A 26,405-nucleotide genomic window follows, 5' to 3' on the forward strand; every position below is an offset into this window, starting at 1 on the left:
TGGAGATTTTCCAAAATAAAAACTCAGAGGTGAGAGAGATTTCAGCCCCAATAATAACTTGAAAATTAGAAGTTGGAATAGCAGCTGTTTTTACAACTGTCTTAACTCTGTCACCAACGCTATGATTCGATGACATGTGACAAGTCTAGTTTCTGGCCATTAAACCGCACTTGAGCTACAGGCATCAGTCTTTCCCTTCTTTTCTTTCATAGTGAGTACATTTGGGGGCAGAAATAAGAATGATGAGAGAAAACAAGAGGCTGGAGAGCTCAGGCCTTTCCAGTGACCTCAAGTCACAGCTGGTGACGCTGACCTTCTCAGTAGCCTTATGTGATTCCAAGCCTGCAGCAAACCAGTCACTGGGTGGGTCACTCCCGGACCTCCAAGCCCTCACCATCCAGCATTGTTATGCAGGAACCAATAACCTTGCTTGAACATCAGGGACATGCTAGAAGGGGAAATACATCCCCAAATGGCAAAGGATCACCTGGACCCATGTGGAAAGGCAGAGGACAGTACTCCTTAGTGAGGTAGTGGACATAAGGCCCTGGCATAGAGCAGTCACTCAACATACAGTAGCAGCAGCTCCTGCTGTTCTTTTTATTATTGATGGCAGTGATTCATAAATTGATTAGTTGTGTGTGAGTTCACATTGTCAAGTACTAGCTTTCAGATCTACCTGTGGACTCTGTTCCTCACCCCCAAACCCACCTCCACTCCATCAGGCACTGCTTGACACCACCTTTAAGGAAGGGCCATTGTCCTAATTTACTCCCTGTGTAAGAGCTGCCCCTGTTCACAGGACTTGCATCATTCCAACATCTCCATCCAGCCACTGCCATTCCTTCTTAGCACCACTCCGAATCTCTTTACTGGGGAGACGTCAGTCTTCAAAAGTCAAAGAAATGTAAAAAAAAAAAAAAAAAGGTCAAAGAAATGTATGTCTTCACCATTCTAGCCATAGCATGTATGCCCTGGCCTCTTCCTCTTCCCATATGGAGAGTGGTTTTGTAATCATCTCACTTCAGCGTTTCATGACAGAACATCACACAGTTTCTTTAGTTATCTTTTGCGCTTTGCTAAAAAGCTCTGTGATCTCAGGTGCCTCATTTTGCTGGAAAGAGAGGAATGTGACACATCTGATCCCTCACTTAGAGAGGCAGGAAATAATCATTTCAATTAGGGTCCTGGGAGACACTTCTGTTTGCAAAAGAAAGGGGTTGCTGTTTCTTCGGCTGTCTGCTCCTTCTGTCTGCCCCAAACCCATCCTAGGAAGTCATAACTGAGCATCTCTCAATGAGATAAATGTTGTAATGGGCCAAGTAATTAGCAGGCAGCATTATGTTTAGGCTGTAACCTGACTCTAATCACTGACCTCAGAGAATTAATTTCATGTGACATAGCACCTTAGCTGTGTGCTGGCTTAGAAGTTTTCACTTTCTCTCTCTTCCAGCTAGATTGCTTTTTCTGTTTCTGGGTTCGTCGTGTCGATTAGTCAGGTGGCCTCAGACTCTTCCTGTGGATGAAAGGGGCATCCTGACTTGGACGTATTTTCTACATATGTAAATTATAAAACAGAAAAACGCTGTGTCCATTCTTTGGCATAAAAATAAGGGAAACTGGAGAGTTGAGTGAGGAAGGTATAAACTAGCCAAGATAAATACACTCTAGCCCCAGGGCTTGAATGCAGCAAGATGTACAACATAGAAAATGGCACTCAGGAATAATGCTTTTCTATATTAAAAACAGTCATCATAAGGAATTTATTATATAGAGGATCAGGTTAATATTTGCCATCAAGTCCTAATCACAAGGTTAAAACAATTTACAAAATAAAATAAAACATCTCTATGAAGATCTATTTATTCCTATGCTGTGGTGGGTAGGTTTTTATCTCTTCCCCTGTAGGAAGTATGGAAATAGTCACCCTGCCCATCTCCCTAAGTTCTGGAACTGTTTCTATGGCTAGTGGGTTCACTGGGGTCTCACATAATTTGATTTCTATAAATGGAATTTTCTTCATGAGTTCAGAAAGATGGTGTACTTTTCATGTCTTTTAAAACACGACATGATAAATTCTCTTATGTACTGGAATGACAGTGTAGAAACCAAAATCACCTTCGAAGGCCTAGTTCAAAGCTGTTAAATAATCAAAGGAAGTTACTGTGCATTATGACTTGAATTATAATTATTAGGAACCTAAAATAGTTGTACTTCTCCTGAGTAATTGACTGTTTTGTTATTGTAGTTGTTGTTTTAGCCTATAGATACTATGAATAGTGACCAGGTTTCATTTTCCACATTGGCTCCTACAAACTTAGAATCAAAGTCATGCCCCATCAATAGCAAATATGTAAGTCATTATAATATCTTTATCATAACTCTTGGATTGATTTCAGGTTCACTTCTTATTTTTCTTTAATATTCACTCCCACTTTTAATTTATACTTATTTTTTTATAACCTTGTAAGCTGACTTAAATCTTTTCCAGATAGAATAAGATCGCCCATAGTTAACTAGTAGCTAGATATTGAAAAAAAAATGAAAGAAAGTTGGGCAGAGGAGGGAAGAAACTAAGGAAAGAAAGCAGGTAGTCGGTCAAACCATGCAAGTCTCAGTAACTTAACCTCCCTGAGCCTCAGTTTCAAATCTGTGAATTACTGACCTCCAGCATAGTTGTGGGGCTCAAAATCATTTTTAGATAGTGAATGTGAACACATTTTGTACATTACAGAGCTCCGTGCAACTTTGTTATAATTATCTTAAAGCCATTATCAATTGAGGGAATTCTCCATTGCCAAGCCCTTGGCCTAATCCTCCTTAATCTCTGTCCAGCCGAAGGGACTTTCCTAGGAAGTTTCTGTTCTGAGAACAGGCCCTGGGCTCTTCTGAGAGCCTTCCTGCAGCCAGCTGAAAACCAAAATCCTCAGAGCACCATGGAAGCAATGTCCTCTTTTTAAGGATGGCTCCAAAATCTCCAAGCCTGATAGAGTTCTGTACCTTAGCTGATCCAGGGGCCAGAAAATCTAGATCATCACCAAGACCTGAAAATAGCTGGCCAGAAAATCCTGTTTACCTCAGTGTCTCAGTATCCTCTGGGAGAGTTGGCAAGGACATCTGCACAAAATTCACCCATAAGGGCCCGTCCACTCCATACACACTCCCATTTAGATTTGGGGACCCCAAGAGTATCCAGTCTCCCACTTAGAAACTTACAGGATCATCACTCATTGCTGACTCAGTCCCAAAATTAGAACCTCTTGGCAGGGGAAGTCTTTGTGGAAGGGGCCCGAGGTAGGCGTGGAGATAGCCCTTGGTGATCACTGCTCAGCCACTGTTACCTAATGATCTTGCTGGAAATAGTTCTGCTCTCAGGTGAATTAAGGCAAAAAGAAAAGCTAGTAACTATAGCCCAAATGATCCCTTCCGGTCAGAATCTAGTTGTCTTCTCAAAGCAGATTGTGGTCAGGTAAAAGTCCGTAGTCCCATCAGCACCATGGTCTAGGCCAGACTCCACAGTGTGGCAGGGGGGCGGCAGCACACCTGGAGGAAAGCGAGAGCACCGAGCTCTCTGTGTGGGATGCTCGCCCCACCTACATGAGGGAAAGTGGGCCGGGTCCTGCATCTTGCCAAGCCTTGGCTCTGAAAAATGGAGAATAATAATGAGGATTAAACTATCCAGATAAAAGATCTTAGCACCATGCCAGCCCTTCTCACATCTCAAATTCACATATTCTGGAATGCTCTTCTTTTCCTGGTCTGTGCATTGAACATCTTTTCTTCAACATCCACACGAGATTCACCTCTTTCTGGACGCCTTCCCTAATATGCAGCAACAGATCCTCAGCCCAACAGAATATACAGTTCTGTCCTTCTTGTCCCCCTGCTGCTACATACTCTGCACATTGCATTTTAATTATTTTTGTCATAAGATTTAGTATTGGATGTTTATATTTATTTCACTGAGAAACCAAAGGAAATTCCAATAAATCTTAACAATAAAATAATAACGTGGTAGAAAGGTCGTTAATGTTTTTTACAATTGTAAACACCATTAGAAATTCTATGCTGTGAAAAACAAGCCGACAGCTAAATGCACATTTTTTTAATTGAGGTAGAATTTACATTTATTAAGGTACTCAGATCTTAAGTGTACTGTTCAATGTGTTTTGAGTAAGACCTAGAACATTTCCATCACACCTGAAAATTCCCTAAGTTCCCTTCCCAGTCAGTCCTGACACCCTCACTCCCCCGCACAGAAGCAACAACTGATCTGATTTCTGTCATTGTATATGTAATGTTGCCTACTCTAGAAATTCCTATAAAAGAAATCACATAGGATGAACTTCATCGTGTCTGCTTCTCGAGTTCAGCATTCACTTAGTAATGCCTTTGAGATTCACCCATGCTGTTGCATTTCCCAGTAGTTCATTCCTTTTATTGCTCCGCAGTATGCTAGTGTATGAATATGCCATTGTCCATGTGTTCTCTTGATCGGCATCTGTCATGTTATATTTTTTATTTTAATTTTTAAATTATCAAACAGTAAAATTGACCTCTTTTCTTTTGACATACAGATCTATGAATTTGAAAACATGTACGGATTTGTGCGAGCACCACCACAGTCAGTATGCAGACAGTTCTATCATCTTAGATAACTCCCTGGTCTTCCCTTTATAGCCCTCCTCCCCCACCCCAAGCCCTGACCACCTCCTGTCTGCTGTCCATCACTGCAGTGTCACACCGCATTTAATTGCTTATGCATGTCTGCCTTTCCCAGTAGAGTGTCAGCTTCTCAGAGCAAGGCCCACATCTTACTCATTTTTCCTCCTCAGGGCTTAGCACAGTACCGGGTACATAGCAGGTGCTCGTTAAATATTTGAAGGATGAATGAATTAATATCCATGTGGCCACACAAGGAATCCTTCCATAATTCCTAGGAGGGAAAGGGAAGTATAAGGTTAAAGGAAACCAACATTAATTATTCTTTTAAAGAAAATTTCAGGTCCTTTTTTCACAGCAATAATGATTTTATGATTTTAAGAAATTCTGAAGAGTGTTCTCTGGTCATTGCCACTTGAGAGAATATGTTGAGTCACACAAAATGAGTGATCTCTCCATAACAGGAGTTCAGCAAATGTTTATACTAAAAAAATATTACTGCTATTGCTGCTATTATTATTAAGTTTGAACTTGAAAATTAAAAGGAAAAATTTAAACATGCTTCTTTCTCTATTACCTATTTCTAAGTATCTTCCAGAAATCTAAAATTCTCCCCCAGAGTCTTTAATATATTTTTCAGGTATTTTTAGCTCTATAAAGATCCTCTACACTGTAGAGAAACTCAGTATTCACACTGTACTTTTGACTGAGGTTTCGGTTTCCATATTTTTCCCTCAACCAGTGTCATCTTTATCTAAAATTTGTTTTACTAAAGTCATTATGACTACAAGTGATACTTGGTTCTTATAGCTAGTGTTTCCCTAGAGCATATTCAGTTCTTTTCAGCTTCAACTTTACTTTTCTTTTTTTCCCTTCAGTGTTTATTACTGTTTCCTTTTTCATTAATCACGGTGCTGAAATGACTCTGTATATATCGTTCTTATCCTCTTAATTTCACCCACCAGGACATCATCTCTTACAAACTGAGCCCTTTGCCAGCTCCATGTCACATTTCTTTAAGCAAATAGATTTTCTCCATATGCCTAACATATACCCCTGAGCCCTATAGCCTGTTTCCCCTCTTAAAACAGAAATGGGGAAACAGCTGTTCCTCAGTTCCCATAAAGTGTGTCCTGTTTTATAGATCACGCTGGACAGCTCTATTTTGATGTCTGCAATATTACTTGGTCCTTGAAATTGTGAATTTCCTGAACGTGAATTTCCCTTTCACTTTTGGAAAAAAAAGATTAATTCTACTGGATGTTTCAGTGCACTATATAAGCCATGAGGTCTTCTCTATAGTTTTATTTTTGTGGCTACTGAAGGGCTCATTTCTTCCCTATGGCACAACAAACTTTTTAACTGTTAAGACTCATATTATGTGGTCATCTGATTCAATGTTTCAGCAGATGTTTATCGAATATATCTGGTAGATTATCTGCTAATGCAGAACATACATGGATGAAAGGACACCCGGCTTTCAGGCAGCCCACAGTCCAATAGAGAGGACAGATGCAATGTGAACACCTGAGGTGTAACTACTGCCCAGCAGAGGAGCTGGCAAACTGTGGCCTGTGGGCTGGCTGCCTGTTTTTGTATATAGAGTCTTGTTGTAACATAACTACACCCACTCATTTACATATTATTAATGGTTTACATATTGTGCACTGTGTAGTTGTGATAGAGATCATATGGCCAATAAGCATAAAGTATATACTATCTAGTCCTTTAATATTAAAAAATGGTTACCTCCTGGCCTAGAAGAAGGAACACCAAGAAAGTATATGGTCACCAAAGAATAGGTAGTGGAGAACATCTTGAAGGATGCCAGCATTTTTATGTGTGGGTGAGAGAAGAAAGCACATGAAGTGATGGGTTAAAAACCAAACCACAGTGTTCCAGAAAACAAAGGAGGAGAGAGTGTCAAAAAATTGACAGTAGATGTCAGTGACAGATGCCCCCCAGAGAAATCAAGTGAGGTGATGACTATGACGACCATTTTGTGAGAATTTACTTATATGCCAAACTGTGTGTTAAGTAATTTACATTCACTATGTCAGGACTCCATGTAACAACCCTATGAAGTAGTCACCATTAATATCCCCATTTTATGGATAAGGTAACTGAGACACAAAAAGAGCAAGTAACTTTTCCAATATCATACCAGCTTATAAGTGGCAGAGGTAGGGTTCCAGTCTAGGCAAGCTGATTCTAGAGAGCCTGTAATTTGAATCCCTGTGCTACACTGATTTGACAATTAAGGGATCATTGGCGTCCTGAGCAAGAGTAATTTCAATGGCATGATGGAGGTGGAAGATAACTTCAAAGGAACAATAATGATGTTTGCCACGGGCCATACACCATTCTAAGTGTTTCACCCTAATTCATTTAATTCTCTCAACGACCTCATTTTATATATGAGGAAACCAAGGCACAGAAAGATGAACTAGCTTGCCCAAAGCCAAACAGCTATTGAGTGGTAGAGGTGCAACGTAAACCAGGGCATTCTGGACGGAAACGGCTTTGTCCCTAACTTAGCCTGATCCACCTCCCCATATCACTACTGACCCCCGTTTGTCCTCAGCCCTTTCCCAGTTCTCTCGGAGCTTTGGTTTTTTTGTTTTTGTTTTTTATTTCAGGGTATTATGAGGGTACAAACATTATGATTGCACTTTATGTCCTTGCCTCACCCAAGTGAGGGTTAAAGACATGTCCTTCCCCTCTGCGATGCTCACCGTGTCCTTTAGTTGCAGGTTTACCCCCCCATCCCCCAATCCCTGGAGAGTATTACTGCCATGTGAGCACCCTAGTGTTCATCAGTTAGTGCCAATTTGATGGCGAGTACAAGTGGAGCCCATTCTTCCAATCCTGTGGTGCCTCACTTTGGATAATGGGCTTAAGTTTAATCCAGGAAAGCATAAGAGGTTCTAGATCACTGTCGTTTCTTATGATTGAGAAATATTCCATTGTATACATATACTAACTCTGGCTTTCTCTTGCTACTCCCTGCACCCTAATGTGATAGCCATTTGGGAAAATAAAAAAGAGAAAGCTCAATCTGCTTTTTTAAGTAACATAAAATTGTGGTACCAATAGAACACTTATAAGCAGATCAATGGAACTATACCCTAGCGTATGTATAATTTGTGTTTTGATTAAATGAAAGTGCCATCACAAGACAGGTAGGGAGGAATCATTTGGCAAGATGTTGGGACAATTGATTAAATATTTGAAAAAGTAATAAAGTTAGAGCTTCACTTTATACTAAACAACAAAATCTACTCCATATGGATTTAAGTTAAATTTTAAAAAAAAGATTAAACTCTAACAAACTGATAAAAGTATCTACTTTGGGTGGAGAGAACTTTTCTGAGCATAATTGCAATGAAAAATATGATACATATGATCTCATTACAATTTAAAACATCTGTAGATCAAAAGTAACTTTAAAAATTAAAAGATAAAAGCAACTTTTAAAATGAACTGTAACATTAAAAGAGTCATACAGATTAATAAGGGAAACATTAAAACCCTCCTTGAAAAATGAACAAAGGTTAAGAACATTCTGTTCATATAAGAAATACACATGGCTAACATAGAGTAATATATTTAGTACCACTCATAATCAAATGAATGCAAATTAAAATGTTAATACTATTTTTACCTATTAGGAATGTTAAAAAGATAATATTCAGTGTTCGCTGGGGTATGATAAAACAAGCATTTTTATACAGTGTTGTTGACTTGTAAATTGACCCAAAACCTTCTGGAATACAGTTTAGAAGTTATTAAGACCCTTTAAAAACATGCATACCTTTTTACAATGCAATTTCCCTTCTGGAAATCTATTCTAAACAGAAATATATAAAATGTTACATATAAATATTTCTATTATACTATAGTTACAAAGCCAAATTTTGGAAATAATCTAATAATAGAAGACCAAGTAAATATAGTGTAGACAAACAATGATTTGTTTTATAGCCATTAAAAAATATTTTTCAAGACTAATGACATGGGGAAATCCTCATGTTATAATATTAAAGGATAAAGTATTTGCATATGATATATAATTCCAGATATGCAAAGTTATGTATATATGTGTAAACATATACATGTACTCATATACACAGAGACAGAACAAAAGATGGAAGTAAATACGTCAAAATTATAATATGGATGTCTTTTATAGTAGGACCACATTTTTTTGTTTCCTTTTACTTTTCTATATTTTCCAAAATCTCCACAATTAGTATATATTATTTTTATATTAGGGAAAAGGGTAAAAATGGGCTTTTAAAAATGGTTATCCCATCAAATTGGTGGTATAGTATTGACAAATCAAGTCTTATGTTAGTCTCTGTTCATTCACTCCATTAGACTCACATCTCAGCTTTATCCCACCCCATCATGTAAGACCTCAGAGTTGTGCTTCTTGAAGGTCATTCCAAACACAAAGTCTTCTCTGTGTACTTTCCATATAGTTGGTAACTAGCTAATAGGCTAATATCCTTAAGCCTAGTTTACAAATGGGAAACTTTAAGGATGTAGCAATGAAGTACCTTGTCCTAAAACTACACAAAAAAGCCGTTTAGGAAAAGGCTTTTTCCATTGAGAAGCTGGGTAAGAAAATTAAGCTTTCTCAAGCAGGGCAGGTGAATATTACACCCACTTTTAACGATTTATAAGATGTACATCAGGATAATACATTAAGTAATCTAAATAGGTAGTTGAAGTCTGTGGGAGCCAAAGGGCAGTCTTAACAGAAATAGTGTGTTTTTCCATTGTAATATTTCTCCTCTTTGGCATTGCACTTTATAACGAGGGTGAGTGGGTAGCAGGTCTGGCTGTAGCCTCGTAGGCTTTTTTCTTGTGAAATTTCTGTTGAGGGGAAATTATGTAACTCACATGCTCACATAATGGGCCATGTTCACCTATATTTTTTTAAATGTTACCCTATCCCTCTGTACTTCAGCATTCCACCTCACTCTGGAAATTTTGACACGTTCAGCATTGTGGCATTCTTAATAGAAATTGGCCTGAACCAGAAGAGAAACATAAATCAAAGTTATATGACTTCATCAATCTACAATGGAGAAAACTGTGGCATGAAGTGATTTGCCCAAGATCACAACAGTTTCAGCTAAAATTTAGGGCTTCTAGGACCTCCCCCATCACTCCTCTATACTGGCACCTCCCAAAATACGTACACAGAGCACTGTTTTGTTAACAGGTGTTCTGCTAAGAGGATCTTAGGATCCTCTTTTGATCCTATTTGATCCTATATAGGATCCTATATAGGATCAAATAAGCCCGAGGATGGCCCCATCTCCATTTCTTCACTTGGAGTAGTAATCCATATTAATATATTAAAGAAGCCCTGCACTAAGACAGATGCGAACACAAAGGAGATTTCGGGACAATAAGCATAAACCAGGACTAGCCTAGGCAAACCAGGATAGATTTTCTCCCTAGCTAAAATATAGAACAGGGGACTCAGTGGAGAGTTACTGACAGATATCTGAACTAATTGGTTTGGGGTTCTTTTGGAGGAGGGAGGCTGCCTGCCACAGGCAACAGCTTCTGCCCAGTTAGATGAGTCTTAGTCAAATATAACATACATTATTATATTAAACTGAGCTCTACCCATAAAGCCCCATGAATTCTAATACTCTGCTTAGAGACCAGTACCACCAGAGAGCTACTGAATTTACTTTCCAGGTTTGAGGGGCAACGTTACTTAGTGGTTCCTAGCAGACTTGGAATCAAGACTTGCCTAGGTCCAAATCTTAGCCCCCTCATTCATTAACCTTGGGCAGGTGCCTCAGTTTCTACCTCTGTAAAACAGATTATAACAACACTACCCATCTCATACGATTGATGTGGGAGTTAAATGCGTTGTTATGTAGAGCATTTAGAACAGCGTCTTGCATAAAGTGAGGACTATATGAGTTATTATCATTATTATTGGTTTCTATTCCAAGAACGGAGAATTTATATAGCAGTGCTTCCAAGTATACAAAGTATGCTCATCTGGTAAACATAACAAATACATTAAGGCCCAAAATGCCACTGCCAGCATCCATGGCTCTATTCATTTAACTCTGCCAAAGTTAGCCAGCAAAGACCGAATTGAAATTACTCATAGCTTGAAAACTTCCCCCAATTATGTAAATGTTCCAACATTTAAAATAAACTAGAAAAGAAGAAGGGTGGAGTTTTAACTAAAACTCAAGACTGAAATTGAGGTCATGTCACTTCAGCTGACTTAATTTGTTTCTTTAAGCTAAAAAGAAAAAAAAAGAAAAGAAAACAATGCCTTATTGCAGGATGGACAGCAAGCAGGTAGCTGTTTTGCCTGCCAAGCTGTCCCCAGATATCTGTGTGACCACTACATTTTTTTAACTTAAACGTAAGGCAGGTCCTGCGGCACCTGACTTTTGGCATTCCAGGCCCTTTCCACTGCCACCGGGCCAGACATACAAGTGGGTGTTCACACAAGAGGTCAGGCTCCTATGGCCCTGGGGCTTGTCTTTGATCTGGGCTGGTGGTTCTTGAGGAGCCTTTCCTGTGTGCGTTTTTAAAAATAAATGAATATAGCATTACTAACCTGGAGCAAACTTTTAGAAGATAACCTGTAAGATTTAGTTCTGCTAATTTGTAGCTGGCAACAGAAATTTTGTAGCATTTAACTGTCCCACAAAAAGAAGGTGAAGCATTTTCCTTCAGTCCTGTGTTTTTCAGGTGATCTTGTTGGTCTTAGTATTTTACCTTCTGTCAGAGTGTCAGGACCCATAAAGTGACCCCTGTGCAGTGTTTCGCCATCCTATTCAAAATTTTCTAACTTTAAAGTTTTCTGTGGGAACTGGCAACATATTTTGTAAGCAAATTCTGGACCCGTTGCCAGGGACATCCTCAGCTATGAAAATAGGAGCATTACTGGAATGTACATCAGGCTGTAGCCTTGTCACTAGAAATAGCAAAACGAAGGGGGGAAATGGATCACCCTACACCCCATTCCAGTTCAGAGTGACAAGAAAACTTCTGATAGAGACAACCAACTCACAGGGACTTGTATCCAGAAGTATTTGTTTTGTCAGATCTTTTGGAGAAGAAGAGATCTGAAGGCGCTAGGGAGATGAAGAAGGTAGTATTTTGCTGCATCAAAGAGAATGGAAAAGCCAAAAGGAAAAGTTGATAGGTAGGAAAAACTAAACACACACAGTTAGGGTGGCACTAACATAAAGCCTGACGTACCACCACAGGCCTGCAGAAGACTTTGTGTGGTCCAGTGTCCCAGCATGTGCACCCCGGGACTGTGGGGCCAGAAGAGGACAGGAGACTGAGGGCCAACTCAGCCTTCCTGAGCTCCACTGAGCGCCCCCCTCAAAACAACCAGATGCCCTGCACTGGGCGTGACAGACCTGACCTTGGGTTTGCTGCTGCTGCCGCCCTCTCCTTCGCTGAATTCTTCATTTCCATATAGGCCCTGTCTCCTTTTCTCCCTATTTTCCTTTCTCGGTGAAAGTTGCAACTGCTTGCTATATTGCAGCCCTAAGACAGTCTTGTTTCTGTTTTGGAAGGTCTTAACATAGGAGGTAAAGCTTGAACTGAATTTTGGAGGGCAGGGGTAAGATTTTTATGGAAAAGGAGAGACAACAGAATAAAGGGAGAGCATGCATTCTGAACAATTAGAGTAAGTGAGAGATACCCTTACAGACAGTATGATTCTTTTGTGGTGTGGCCAAATACATTGTAAACTCTTCTTTTTTAGTCATAGTGTATCTCTAGAAATTATTTTGAAAAGTGTACAGAAGCAATAAAAACGGACCCCCCTTCACTGCACAACCTCTGTTAGTATAGGTGGAGTCAGAATTCAGAGTCCCTTCCTTGGCGAGGCTTCTCACTGCCTTTCCCGTCCCTTTCCTCCCCCGTGATCTGTATTGCTCGTGTGGCCTTAAGGCCTTCTCAGAGTTCAGTCTCAGGGTCCTGTTCTTTGGGTGTGGGAATTGTATTCTTTCTCAGTGATGCCGGTGGGAGTCGCTTAATGAGCTGGGAACATGGTTCTTGAAGAGTAGTTCCTGGCCCTGATTCTCCTGGCCAAATAAAACATTCTGGCTTCTCGGGATGAGTAATTTTAGCAAAACACTTTAGACTGTTTAAGTACAGCTGTGTATGCAGCGTTACTTTTCAGTGTGTGTAGTGTAGCTTTCCCAGAGAACAGCTGACCACCTCTAGAAATATGGAAGAACCACCCCCCCAAAAGTGAAATTGAACTAAATTGAACAAGACGGATTTTTTAAAATAGTCACAACATAATGATGAAAGGAACAATTCAACAGGAAGTCATAACAATTCTAAACTTGCACGTACCTAATATAGTTATGAAATATGTAAATAAAAATTGGTAGAATTACTAGAAAATATGGGCAAATTCAAAATGAGGGGGAGATGCTAATACACACCTCAGTAATTGATGGATAAAACATAATTGGGAAACATGTAACAGATTTGAAAGACATAAAAAGTTTATCTATGATCATCTACAGAAATCTGTACCTAACAATTAGAAACTACATATTCCTTTAAAAAAAATTAAAACATTTTTAAAAATTGATTATGAGCTGGCAAATGATGGCCCATGGTTTATATACAACTATTTTAGAGGATTTAAAAAAGATAAGATGTTTCTCAGATCTTTTATGAAAGTAATATAACCTTAATACCTAAACCAGACAAGGAAAGTACTAGAAAAGAACATTATATGAATCTGACTTTTGAACATTGATGAAAAAAATCTACAAGAAAGAAATATGTCATGACCAGTTTGGGTTTATCCTGGGAATAACAAGAATGGTTTAACATTAGAAAACCTATTTTTACAGTTGACCACATTAACAGATCATAGGAGAAAACCCATATAATCGTCTCAATAAATGCAAAAACAAAAAGCATTGCATTATATTTAACACTTATTCATGATTTAAAAATAAAAGCAACAGAGACCTCCTAGCAAAAGAATAAAGGAATGGAAAAAAACATTAAGCTGTAAGCAGCATCTTTTGATGCAAGGATAGTGTGGAGGTTAAAATTATGAACTCTGGGATTAGTATATCTGGTGTTCAAATCTTAGCTGTGCCAATTATTAGTTGTGTGATATTAGACAAGTATTACAAATTAATGAAAGTTGGCTTCTATCATTATTTTTTAAGTCAGGTTTCTTGAGAAATAATTACAATAGTAAAATTAACTTTTTTACTGAACAGCTCTGTGAATTTTAATTAATGCACAAAATTGTGTAGCCACCATCACAATTAATATAGAACATTTCCATCAGTCCCAAGATGTCCTCCATCTCCAGTCCCTGGTAACTACTAATGTATAGTTTTGCCCTTTCCATAATGTTAAATAGATGAAATCATACATTATTATAGCCTCTTGAGTCTGGCCTCTTTTGCTTAGCATCATGCTTTTGAAATTCTTCCCTGTTGTTATGTGTTTCAATAGTTTGTTTTGTTCTTTTCTTAACTATGAAAACTAATAAGAGAGGAGCAACGTTTTTAGCCAGGGCAGATCTAGGGGTTTTTTTGAGGCCTGAAACTTACATAATTTGGTGGGCCCTGTCTTAGAAAAAGATAAATTACTGATACAAAATAGGTATGAAAGAAGATATTAATCTTTTAAATAAGAAAAGAAATAACAAATAATAACATCTATAAACACAAGAATTCTGAAAATTTTTATTTTACTCACCCCCATCAAATAAGAAAAAAAATATGGCTTCTTTGCAATTATACATACAATGCACCATCTACTGTATGTATTCCTACAGGAGAGACCTTCCAGTTTGAATAGACCAAAATAAGAACCTAATTCTCTGCTCACAGTTTTATATTTTTGATAATTGGAAGAATTTTCTATGACTAGTTTAAGGTTTCATACATTCCAAACTTGGTTTCTCCCTCACTTCCCATGTCATTCTAGGGACAGGCGCTACAGGCACATTCATGTCATCATCTATACCCTCTAGCCCTTCCCAGTTTGTGTCAGAATGTCTGGTGAATTAGCACAGGCTGGTAGGAGTATTCTTGGCAGCATTCCAGCTTTAGAACAACTAGCAAAAATCTAAATATAGACAGATGTGATTGCAAACTACATAAATATCCCCTTAAGCTCAAACTAAATGTATGTACAACAAGCTTACTCTAACTGGGCCCCCAAAATGTTCCCAGAATGTGACAGAGGAGAATTCAGAGTGGAAACAGACAGTGGTCTTAACATGCTGTGGTTAAATCTTTCTTTTGCAACTTTTTAAAGAACAATTATATAATCTAGGCCCTCCCAGGGCCTAGAAGGGGTATTTGCAGTCGAGTACCTAGAAGTTTAAGGAAAATGCTGGGAAATTGGACTTCAGATACTTCTCATAAAGAGGATGAAGGCGGGGATTGAGAGAGAGAAGATGTGCAACCTTCTGTTTTCACTTGATGTTGTTGCCATAAGTTGAAAAAGGACAGTGTACTTGACTCCCCTTTTGGAAGAATTTAACCAATCCCATCTGGCAGTGTCTGTTTTTAAGTAGCGTCTTCAGGGAGTTAGGGAAGAGGCAGCGCTTTCTTGGTGACTCCACTTCATGGGCTGAATCAGCCACTGGGACTAAATGGCACAGGCCCAGCTCAACCTCCTCAGATCCCAGCAGTCCCAGAGGAACCTGGGTACTGGAGCCAGGCTGGCTAGGTTGGATCCCAATGCTTCTCTTTCAGTATTCTGTTAATGAGAATCACAGAACTAACATCCTTACTTCAGAAAGCAGTTTTCACTTTGGGACCAAAAAACATCGCAGTGTAAGGAAACAACTAATTTATTCAACCTCCAGTGATATGAGATGATCTCATTTTATATGTTAAAAGGTTTCAGATGAAATAATTTTTTGGAACAAGAAATAACTCAGATTTAAAGCATTTGATTAAGAAAGTATTTTAAATATTTCTCATGGGTTTTTGGTGCGTAACAGTCACATACCTTTAAAAAATATGTTACAGTTGGCCTGTATCTGTGGGTTCCACATCTATTGATTGAACCAACTGGGGATTGAAAATACTTTTTAAAGTACTGAGTATTTCAGACTTTTTTCTCTTGTCATTTTCCCCTAAACAATATAGTATAACAACTATTTACATAGCATTTACATTGTGTTAGGTATTATAAGTAATCTAGAGATGCTTTAAAGTATACAGGAGTATATGCATAAGTTATATACCAATACTATGTCATTTTATATCACAGACTTGAGCATCTCTGGATTTTGGCATGTGAAGGAAATCCTGGAATATCGAGGGACCAATGTTTTTATTTTCAACTAGACTGCTTAAATATAGACTGTGTTCTTCAATCAGCAAATTTTAGGGAATGGAGGAATACAGAGTTTAGAATTTTTTCTCTCTGGGAGGCCAAGGCAGGAGGATCGCTTGAGCTCAGGAGCTCGAGTCCAGCCTGAGCAAGAGCGAACCCCATCTCTACTAAAAACAGAAAAAAGTAGCTGGGCATGGTGGCATGTGCCTGTAGTCCCAGCTACTCGGGAGGCTGAGGCAGGAGGATCACTTGAGCCCAGGAGTTTGAGGTTGCTGTGAGCTAGGCTGACACCATGACACTTTAGCCTGGGTGACAGAGCGAGACTCTGTCTCAAAAAAAAAAAAGAATTTTTTTCTAAGATCATTACTTGATTTTTAAACATTAATGGGATTGATCTTGGCATTTATTTATTTGTAGGTCTTTTTATTTTAATGTCATTTTGTAAAGCTAATAAAATGATATGAGGAAATTTGTATAAGGGATTTAATGTTTTACATAGAGAATATATATTACTTTATAATGAAAATGTAAATAAAGCAGTAAGTATGGGCATGCTGTTTACTGTCAATCAACACTAGACTAAGTACTTTGGGCACTCATGGATATCCTCAGGGAGTGTCTGGTTCAGATGGAGAAAAAGCCTAACATTTATGTAATACCAGCACATGTGAGGCAGTGTAAAATTATGTGCTAATTTACAAAGGTACAAGAACCTATAATATAGAAAGACATGTGGAAACATGAAAAAATGCTCAACATCTCTAATCATCAGGGAAATGCAAATCAAAACCACAATGAGATATCGCTTATCTCCAGTGAGAATGGCCTTTATCAAAAAGTCCCAAAACAATAAACATTGATGTGGATACGGAGAGATAGGAACACTCTTACATTGCTGGTGGGACTGCAAACTAGTGCAACCCCTATGGAAAGTAATATGGTGATACCTTAAAGAGATACAAGTAGGCCTAGCGCAGTGGCTCACGCCTGTAATCCTAGCTCTCTGGGAGGCCGAGGCGGGCGGATCGTTTGAGCTCAGGAGTTGAGACCAGCCTGAGCAAGAGCGAGACCTGTCTCTACTAAAAATAGAAAGAAATTACTTGGACAGCTAAAAATCTATATAGAAAAAATTAGCCGGGCATGGTGATGCATGCCTGTAGTCCCAGCTACTTGGGAGGCTGAGGCAGTAGGATCACTTGAGCCCAGGAGTTTGAGGTTGCTAAGAGCTAGGCTGACGCCACGGCACTCACTCTAGCCCGGGCAACAGAGTGAGACTCTGTCTCAAAAAAAAAAAAAAAAAAAAAGAGAGGTACAAGTAGATCTACCATTTGATCCAACAAGACCATTACTGGGCATCTACCCAAAAGAACAAAACACATTCTATAAAAAAGACATCCGCACTCAAATGTTTGTAGCAGCACAATTCACAATTACAAAGATGTGGAAACAGCCCAAGTGCCCATCAGTACATGAGTGGATTAATAAAATGTGATATATGTATACCATGGAGTACTATTCAGCTATAAGAAACAATGGTGATATAGCACCTCTTGTATTCTCCTGGATAGAGCTGGAACCCATTCTACTAAGTGTAGTATCCCAAGAATGGAAAAATAAGCACCATATGTACTCACCAGCAAATTGGTTTCACTGATCAACACCTAAGTGCACACATAGGAATAACATTTATCGGGCGTCGGGCAGATGGGAGCGGAGAGGAGGGGATGGATCTATACATACATAATGAATGCGATGCGCACCATCTGGGGGATGGACACGCTTGAAGCTCTGAATGGGGGGGGCAAGGGCAATGTAACCTAAACATTCGTACCCCCATAATACACTGAAATAAAAAAAATTAAAAAAAAAAAGACATGCAGAGGCAAGAGGAAGAAGGAGAGCTATGTAGTTAGCCAAGGTTTTCCTGAAGGATCCCAGATGAACACAGGTTAGAGAATATTAAGTGAAAAGAGGCCCCACTGATAGAAGCCAACATAAGAATTTTCACAGGACTAAAGGTAACCTTTAGAGTCCTTGGGATTTTTTTATGTAAACAATCATGTCATCTGCAAGTGGAGGCAGTTAGATTTTTTCCTTACTAATGGATATTCCATTTATTTCCTTTTCTTGCCATATTGTACTGGTTAAAAGTTCTAGCACTGTGTTGGATAAGACCGGTGAGAGTTGACATCTCTGCCTTGTTCCCTATCAGGGGAAAGGCATTCAGTTTTTCACTATTAACTATAATGTTTGCTCTAAGTTTTTGTGCCTACTATTTATCAATTTCAACTTCTTTTAAATTTGTTGATGCTTTATGGCCTAGAATATGATCTATCTTGGTATATGTACCATGACATTTGGAAAAAATATGTATTCTGCTGTTGTTGATTGGAGTGTTCTACAAATGTTGATATGGTCCTTTGCTTGATGGTGTGACTCAATTCTTTTATATCTTTACTGATTTTCTGTCTAGTCATTTTCTCAATTTTTGAGAGAGGACTTCAAGTTTGTAACTTGATTGTTTTATCTGTTTCTCCTTTCATTTCAGTCAGTTCTTGCAGCCCATATTTTATAGCTCTATTACTTGGTGCATATACATTTAGGATTGCTATGTCTTTTTAATAGATTCACCTTGTTGTCATTATATAATGTCCCTCTTGTTCTCTGATAATTTTCTTTGCTCTGAAGTCTGCTTTCTCTGATATTAATATCGCCACTCTTGCTTTCCTTTGACCAATATTTGCATCTCTTTGTTTTCAGTTTGCTTATACAATTATATTTGAAGTTTCTTATATACAGCATATAATTAGGTCATATTTTTAATCCATTCTGTCAATCTCTGTCTTTAAATTTGTATGTTTATACCATTTACATTTAATGTATTAATTGATATGCTGGGGGTTAAATCTGCCATTTTTTGGTTTGTTCATTGTTTTTCATATCTCTGTTTTATTTTTCCTGCCTTCTTTTGGGTTACTTGAACATTTTTTAGAATCCTACTTTATCTTAGTGCTTTTGAGTGTATCTCTTTGTATAGCTTCACCTCTCTAAACTGCAGTTTTCTTATCTGAAAATGGAGAGTTTTATATCTATAAAATCTGTGGTTATATTGTAAAAATTAAATAAGATGATATATATGAAGCCCAGTGTTAAACATGTAGTAAATGCAATGGTAGTTCTGACCACTAATTATCATCATCAGATGGTTTTTTTGTCACTGTAAACTCTTAATTTTTTAAAGGCTGTAAAAAGTCTTGTGGTAGGAATGTTCCATAATTAAACATTCCCAAATGTTAGACATCTAGGTAATCTTCACTTTTTCAGTTTTATAAATAAGATAGGTATCTTGGTGCTTAAATCTGTCTTCATTGTGGATCATTTCCTTACATTCAGCTTCTTAGCGGTAGAATTACAAAGTTAAAAGATAGAACCTTCTAAAAAGGTGATACCACAATTGCACTAGCAATGGGAGAAAGAGAGAGAGATTTTTCTAATTTTCAAACTTTATATTTCCTAGAAGCATCAGAAGGTGGAGGAGAAGACACAGAAGCTATGCAGCAGGAAACAGTTCCAGTTCCCGCACCAGCAAAGAAAACCAAACAGGTAATAGTAACTGTGGGAGAGTCACGGCTGGTGGATTCTGAAACCAGCTTCTTCCACCCCTGTACAGCATTTCCTGAGTCCTAGTATCAGTTGTTCGTGGGATTTGAGAGACGCTTTTACCTTTTCTGCCTCTGAAAGGGCCATGGTTCCTTAATTATGAACCAGCAAGGTCTGTTTTAGCCCTAATTTTTTTAACTATATAAATGGATTTCAAAGTAATGATATCTTAGATTTTTATATAACATTTTCACCAAAGATCCAGCCTTTTCTTTTGGGTCCAGTTCCTAAAAGGAGACAAATAGCATAAAGATATAGAAGATTACTCTACACACAAATGCATGATTACAGTACCATGCCATGCTGCCAGCAGGCTCCTAGGACCTTATTTCTGCCCAGCCTTATGGTCTGTCACATACATTATCAGGGGATTTACTGCCTTTGTATTGTCATAAGTGGACATTGGATAAACTTTGCTTCCTAAACCTGTGACCTTTTACTGTCTTTTTAATCTCCTACTGACTTTTGAAATGCCACTCACATCCATTTGTAGCTATTTCCCATTATATGTTGAAATATATTTTGTCTTTTTTATTTTGTTCCTTATTTTTTCTTTGGGGGAAGAAGACTGCAGAAAGGTATAATACATACATAAATTATATACATTTACTATATAATCTTGATTTTTTTTCTCCAACCATTAAATATTTTGTTCAAAGGGCCATAACTATTCTTTCAAAACCTATAGATTAGCATATCCTTAGCTTTTCAATTTATTCCCTCAAATTGAGGTTTAATTTTACCTTAACTTATCCCACTGACCACACCCATAGTCAGAACTTCTCTGACTTTTTTTTTTTTTTTTTTGAGACAGAGTCTCACTGTGTTGCCCGGGCTAGAGTGCCGTGGCATCATCATAGCTCACAGCAACCTCAAACTCCTGGGCTCAAGCGATCCTCCTGCCTCAGCCTCCCGAGTGGCTGGGACTACAGGCACACGCCACCATGCCCGGCTAATTTTTTTTTTTTTCTATATATTTTTAGCTGTCCGATTAATTTCTTTCTATTTTTAGTAGAGACAGGGTCTCGCTCTTGCTCAGGCTGGTCTCAAACTCCTGAGCTCAAACGATCCTCCCGCCTCGGCCTCCCAGAGTGCTAGGATTACAGGCGTGAGCCACCGCGCCCGGCCCTTCTCTGACTTTTGCCTCTAACCAATGCCTACTTGCAGAACTTATTTCCAAATACTCTTCTTCTTACCCCATTGGCTTTCTTTTTTCTTACTTTCTCCCTTGATTTTCTTCATGCTTGCTCCTTAATCTTTCTGGACCCATTGGTAAAAGAATAAACTTGAGTAAGCAAATTTACCCAAGCCTGCATCATTACTTCTTTTTATTGGTGGAACCATCAGCTACCTTTCTGCCTGTTCTATAGGTTGGCTTTTCTCGTACTACAGTCATCAAATTAGATAAATGGAAGGTAGCTATAGAAAGAAAAGGAAAACTGAGAGAGGAGAAAGTACTTTCCTCAGTTCTGTGAGCATTCACCTATCTTTCTGCCCAGATTTCAACAATAATGAAGACCTTTCACTGCACAGTTACCACAGGCACTGCACAAGGCACACCATAACTCACATAATCCTCACAGCCTCCCTCTGAGGGGGGTGGGACCCCATGTCACAAAGAACCTGAGGCTCAGAGAGACAGGTTCCAGGAGTCAGGCCTACCCGGCTGTGTGTGAGCCAGACTCTGAGGATGCTGCTACCTGGGCTTCCCTTTTTACCTGTCCTTTCTCTTTCAACTCGGGGAAAATTGGATTAACCATATTCTCCTGTGCTTTCTTGGTCACATGCCATTGCTGTTTTTCTGAACAACAACAACAAAAAATTACAAGAGTTTGAGATTTACTGCCCATTTTAATCACCTTTCTCTTGCTCTAATTTCTTTCACGACTAAATTACTTTGAAGAGTCCAAGTCCTAGGTAGACTAAATGCCCTACCGCCGTTCACCAACCCTAGCCTCAATTCCCAGGCCAGAGAATTATTCTCTTTCTCTTCACATGGGAATCTGTTTGCGCCCCTCTGCCTCATGTGAGTATTTGTCCTTTTAGGGCCCTGGTCTTCCCCACCAGGTCATACCACCTCAAGGATGGAATTTATCTGTGCATCTCCAGCCTCTGGCACAGAATCTTGCCCCAAATTGGCACTCATTTTTTGCAAAATGAAGGAATGAATTACCATACCAATATCCCTGTTTTCTCATCACTTTTTCCATCTCAACCCTTTGTGTCCCAGCTTACAAGCCATCAGCTCCCTGACACTGCTCCTGCAGATGCTACCTGCCCACACGGTCCCTCGGGTTCCTCTGTGAGCCCCCTGGTCCTGTCCCTCCTGCTGCTCTTCTGTTTCTAGAACTCCTCCCACCACCACAAGGATGACTTTCTTGTTAGGCAAGAACAAGTAAACAGTAAACAACTGTCCTTCTCTAGTTGTTTACACAGGAAGAACTTGAACCTCCCTCCAAGTGGTTCATAAGTGCCTGAGGGCCAGAGTTTCTTTCGTGTCCACTATAGTACCTAGCACAATTTGGGGCACTTATTTGGCAGATGTGACAAGACATATGTTTTCTAAATATAATTACGTTTTTTTCTGGATCAAAAAACAGAAGAAATTACTTTGTGCTATATTTAAATTTTGAATTCTTTTCAAATTTGCTTAGTTACTTTGCTGGTTTTTATTAGGCTCATAAAGGAACTGCCTGGCATTACGGTGTCAGCTGTAATACACATTTAGGTTTTAACGTCACCAGGTGAGAGCATCCGTCAGGGTAGATGGCGTTCCCTCCTTTGCCATAGCTGGGCCTCACATTTGTGCTACTGAGTCCACACCCCCAATCTGTCTAGTACTTCAAACAGCAGATTTATAACTTTATAAAATTTTTTAAATCCATATAACTACATCATCTCTAGCAACCATTTCACATCTAAGTAATCATCATTGACCTGCTTAATAATGTGAGTATAAAGATTTGCCAACAGTTCTTTTTCCTTCCCAGTTACTGCTTCCAAAATAAATGATGAATTCCCCTACTCCTAGAGATTGCATCACCCTCTTCCCTCCTCAACATCAGTCATTTCAGAGCCAGTCCTAGTGACTTTGTAATTACGGTTCCCAGAATATAAACGCTTACGAAGGATTTGTGACTTTTCATTGATGCCTCCATGATGTCAGTAGCCTCTCAGTGGTTCCATGACCCATCCTCTCCTCCTCAGAGACCACACTGGACTCCTTTTCTCTTCAGCTAGTCTTTTGTTTATCTCCTCGGATCACAGAGGAATCTTCAGCAAGAGTGCTTGTCCCTTCTCCTCCTTATTCTACTTTCTCTACTATTGTATTTACTTACTATTTCTTTATTTAAGCATTGACTATTTAATATTCCTTCCACTCTTTATCACCAAGATTATTCTTGACTATTGTTGAAAGAAAACAATATTTCTTCCATTGTCTGATTCACCTTCTTTTCCATGATAGTTTCTCAGTTCTGTTCTTTGTATTAATCTATTGTTGCATAACAAATTGCCCAAAATTAGTGGCTTAAAACAAACAAAAAAAAATCATTATTTGACAGTCTGTGTTATCTCACAGGCATGGCTTAGCTCAGTTCGTCTGGCTCTGCATCTCTCATCAGGCTCCAGCCAAGCTGTGGGGTTAGGGGTGGGGAGCTCGACACGGGTGAGTCCACCTCGAGGCTCACTTGTGTGGTTGTTGGCAGGTCTCAGTCCCTCACTGCGTTAGCCTCTCTACCGGGTTGCCTCACAACACTGCAGCTGGCTTTCCCCAGGCTGAGTGATCGAAGAGCGAATGAGCGAGCATACCCAAGACAGAAACCACATCTTTTTATAAGCTGTTCTCAGAGTTGACATCTCATCACTCCTGCCATATTCTATTAGAAGCAAGTCAGTAAATGTTAGGAGTTTCTTATTAAGTCTCAAGGCCTAGGAATAATTCTCCACGGTTCTTGGCTCTTTGGGCACTTCATTCTCTCCTCTACATCATCTTTCTTCTGTTTTGGGTTCCCCCACCCCCACCCCATGAAAAGTAGTATGTGTTTGCAACTGAGCAGCTCATTCAGCTTGCTTCTTGACAGAATTCTGAGGGTCCAAATGTCACACTTCATGTTGTTCTCTGACTCTCTCGGCCCAAACTAGTGGTGTTTCTGCATATATAACTCCTTTAAAAGCTGTGTGGGTCACCTGTGATTCTTTTGGGGGTTTACTTCATTAGGCAGAAGTCACACCCACAGATCTTTTCTTGATAAACCCTGCTCAACCTTGGGCCCCTGCTGAGACAACTGAGGGACAACACCCCTGAGCTTTTTGCAGGCATATTGTTTGAGAAAATCTGTGCTGTGTGGCATAAGCCTAATTTCCTTAAAGAGCTCCTACGTGACTGAATAGTATTCTGAGGCATCGTCTTTATTCTTTCTGAGGTCTTAACAAATAGTTTTGCAGTCACACCCTTGACTTCATTTTTAATAGTCCTTCTCTCCATTTAACTGACTCCTTTTGCATTTTACTGTCAGCTCCAAGAAGAAATCAGGTGGCACTTTCAACACTATTTGGAAATCTCCTTTAAGATTTTCCTGACTTTCTTCAAGCTGTTGCCCTGTCTTCAAGGTAAAAAATTTTATGAACAGTAGGTTCAGGTACACTTTCCATCAATCACCTTATTTTTGACACATTTCAAAGCAATTTGCAAAATCAGTACTCGCCCCCCACATTTCAGCATGCATATCATTAACTAACATTCAATCTCTGTTTTAAAGTTCTTTTATTTTCCTTTGAGATAAAGTTGACATACAATCAATGCTCAAATGTACCTTCAATGAGATTTGATAAATATATATAACTGTGAAACACAAAGCCCTATCAGGATAAAAAACAATATTGTCATCCCAGAATCCTTTTGTGCCACCTCTGGGTCAGTCACCATTCTAAACTCCTTGCCCCAGGGGCAACAACTGTTCTGATATTTTTCCCAAAAAAATTACTTTTACCTGTTCTAAAATGTTATGTAAATGAATAATACAGTAAGCACTCTTGTGTTCAAGTCTTCTTTCACTCAGCACGATATTATTTAGATTTGTCCATGTTGATGTACAGTATTTCATTCCCTTTTATTGTTGAGCATATCAGTCTGCTAGAGCTGCCATAACAAAATACCGCAGAGAAGGTGGCTTAAACAACAGAAATTTATTTCTCACAGTTCTGGAGGCTAGAAATTCAAGGTCAAGATGTCTACAGGTTTGGGTTCTTTCAAAGCCTCTCTCCTTGGCTTGCAGATGGCCTCTTTCTCACTGTGTCCTCACATGGCCTCTTCCCTATGTATGTACATCCCTGCAGTCTCGTCCTCTTCTTATAAGGACACCAGTCATATTGGATTCAAGCCCCACCTTTATGACCTCATTGAACCTTAATTACCTCTTTAAAGGTGCTATCTCCAAATACAGTCACACTTGGGGTTAAGTTTTCAACATATAAATTTCAGGGAGACACAATTCTGTCCATAACACTAAGCAATATTCAATTATATGAATATACCATTTTGTTTATCCATTCTTCTATTGATGGATACCTCAGGCTGTTTCCTGTTTGGGACTACTATGAATAAATCTGCCATGACCATTCACATACAGATTTTTTTGTGCACATATATTTTTATTTCTATTCAGTAAAGACATGAGTCTTGGCCAGTCATGTTTAGTTTTATAAAAACTGCCAGATCTTTTTCCAAAATGTACCATTTTGCACTCTGGCCATCAGTGTATGAGACTTTTGGTTGCTTTATATCCTTGTCAACATTTGGAGTCATTGGTCTTTTAATTTTAGACATTTTGGTGGATGTGTATTGAATAACTTTTGGCCAAGCCCAAAAGAAACTAAATGCCAGTTCTAAATTGTTTCGTCTTTATAATGAACATGCTTGTTATAAAATGGCAATTTAAATGTTTTATTTTTGCCAATGTAATAATCATACATATCTTTTTTAAATAATCAAACACTATTAAAGATTGTAAAGGAAAAAATAGCAATCTCCTTTCTCACCCTCATTGTAATCCTTTCTTCATATAAAACCTCAGCTTTTCTAGCTTTTTTCATTATTTGCTACCTTGTAGTTTATACTGCTATCTCTTAATTTATCGATTTCTAATGTAACCTGCTGACCTCCTGATATAGTATATGAGGACATAGCTCTCCCTTCTCCCTCCTAGTCCCTCTCCAACTGCTGCTTCCCCTGCCAACACAATATCACATTTTGGTTAAAACAGTTGTCACTATTACATTATTATGGTGATGGAATTGTTCTTCAATGCTGAGAAAAAGAGAAGCTATAATCAACCCTCCTTTCTTATACAACTCTTTATTTTCATGGCATTAGTAATTGCCTCATCTCTTTATTTGCTTGGGTTGCTGTGTTCCTATTGTTAATTGTTTCCATATGTTCCAACATCTCTTCCACATGCCCATGAATAATATTTTCCATATGGTCAAGTAGATCAGTTATTTTTCTTTCCTGCAGACCTCCATATTCTTCTTCCACTCTGAATTAGTTATTCTTTAGGACCACTGAGCAATGGAGACCTCTTAACTGTCATCCTGGGATGCCCCTTAAACACTGTCCTGGATTGGACTCCCTTTTTGCTGAATCCTGTATCTTTCTTTTTCTTATTTCAGCCTTTTAGTATATTTTGCTGGAATATAGCCTTCACTATCTGTGAGTAGGAAGTAAATTTTTTGAG

General features: G+C 38.8%; 1 protein-coding gene across 1 annotated transcript in view; it reads left to right on the forward strand.

Moving 5' to 3' along the window:
* CMSS1 (cms1 ribosomal small subunit homolog (yeast)) overlaps positions 1–26,405 on the forward strand; it is a 358,453-nt gene that overhangs the window by 309,687 nt on the left and 22,361 nt on the right. The window contains exon 2 of the mRNA XM_012652856.1: positions 19,529–19,614. Within this exon, the coding sequence (XP_012508310.1) occupies positions 19,529–19,614 (86 nt within the window). The remainder of the gene's footprint in view (positions 1–19,528; positions 19,615–26,405) is intronic.

This window comes from Propithecus coquereli, unplaced genomic scaffold (genome assembly GCF_000956105.1).
Source record: "Propithecus coquereli isolate 6110/MARCELLA unplaced genomic scaffold, Pcoq_1.0 Scaffold40, whole genome shotgun sequence".
Taxonomy (NCBI): Eukaryota; Metazoa; Chordata; class Mammalia; order Primates; family Indriidae; genus Propithecus; species Propithecus coquereli.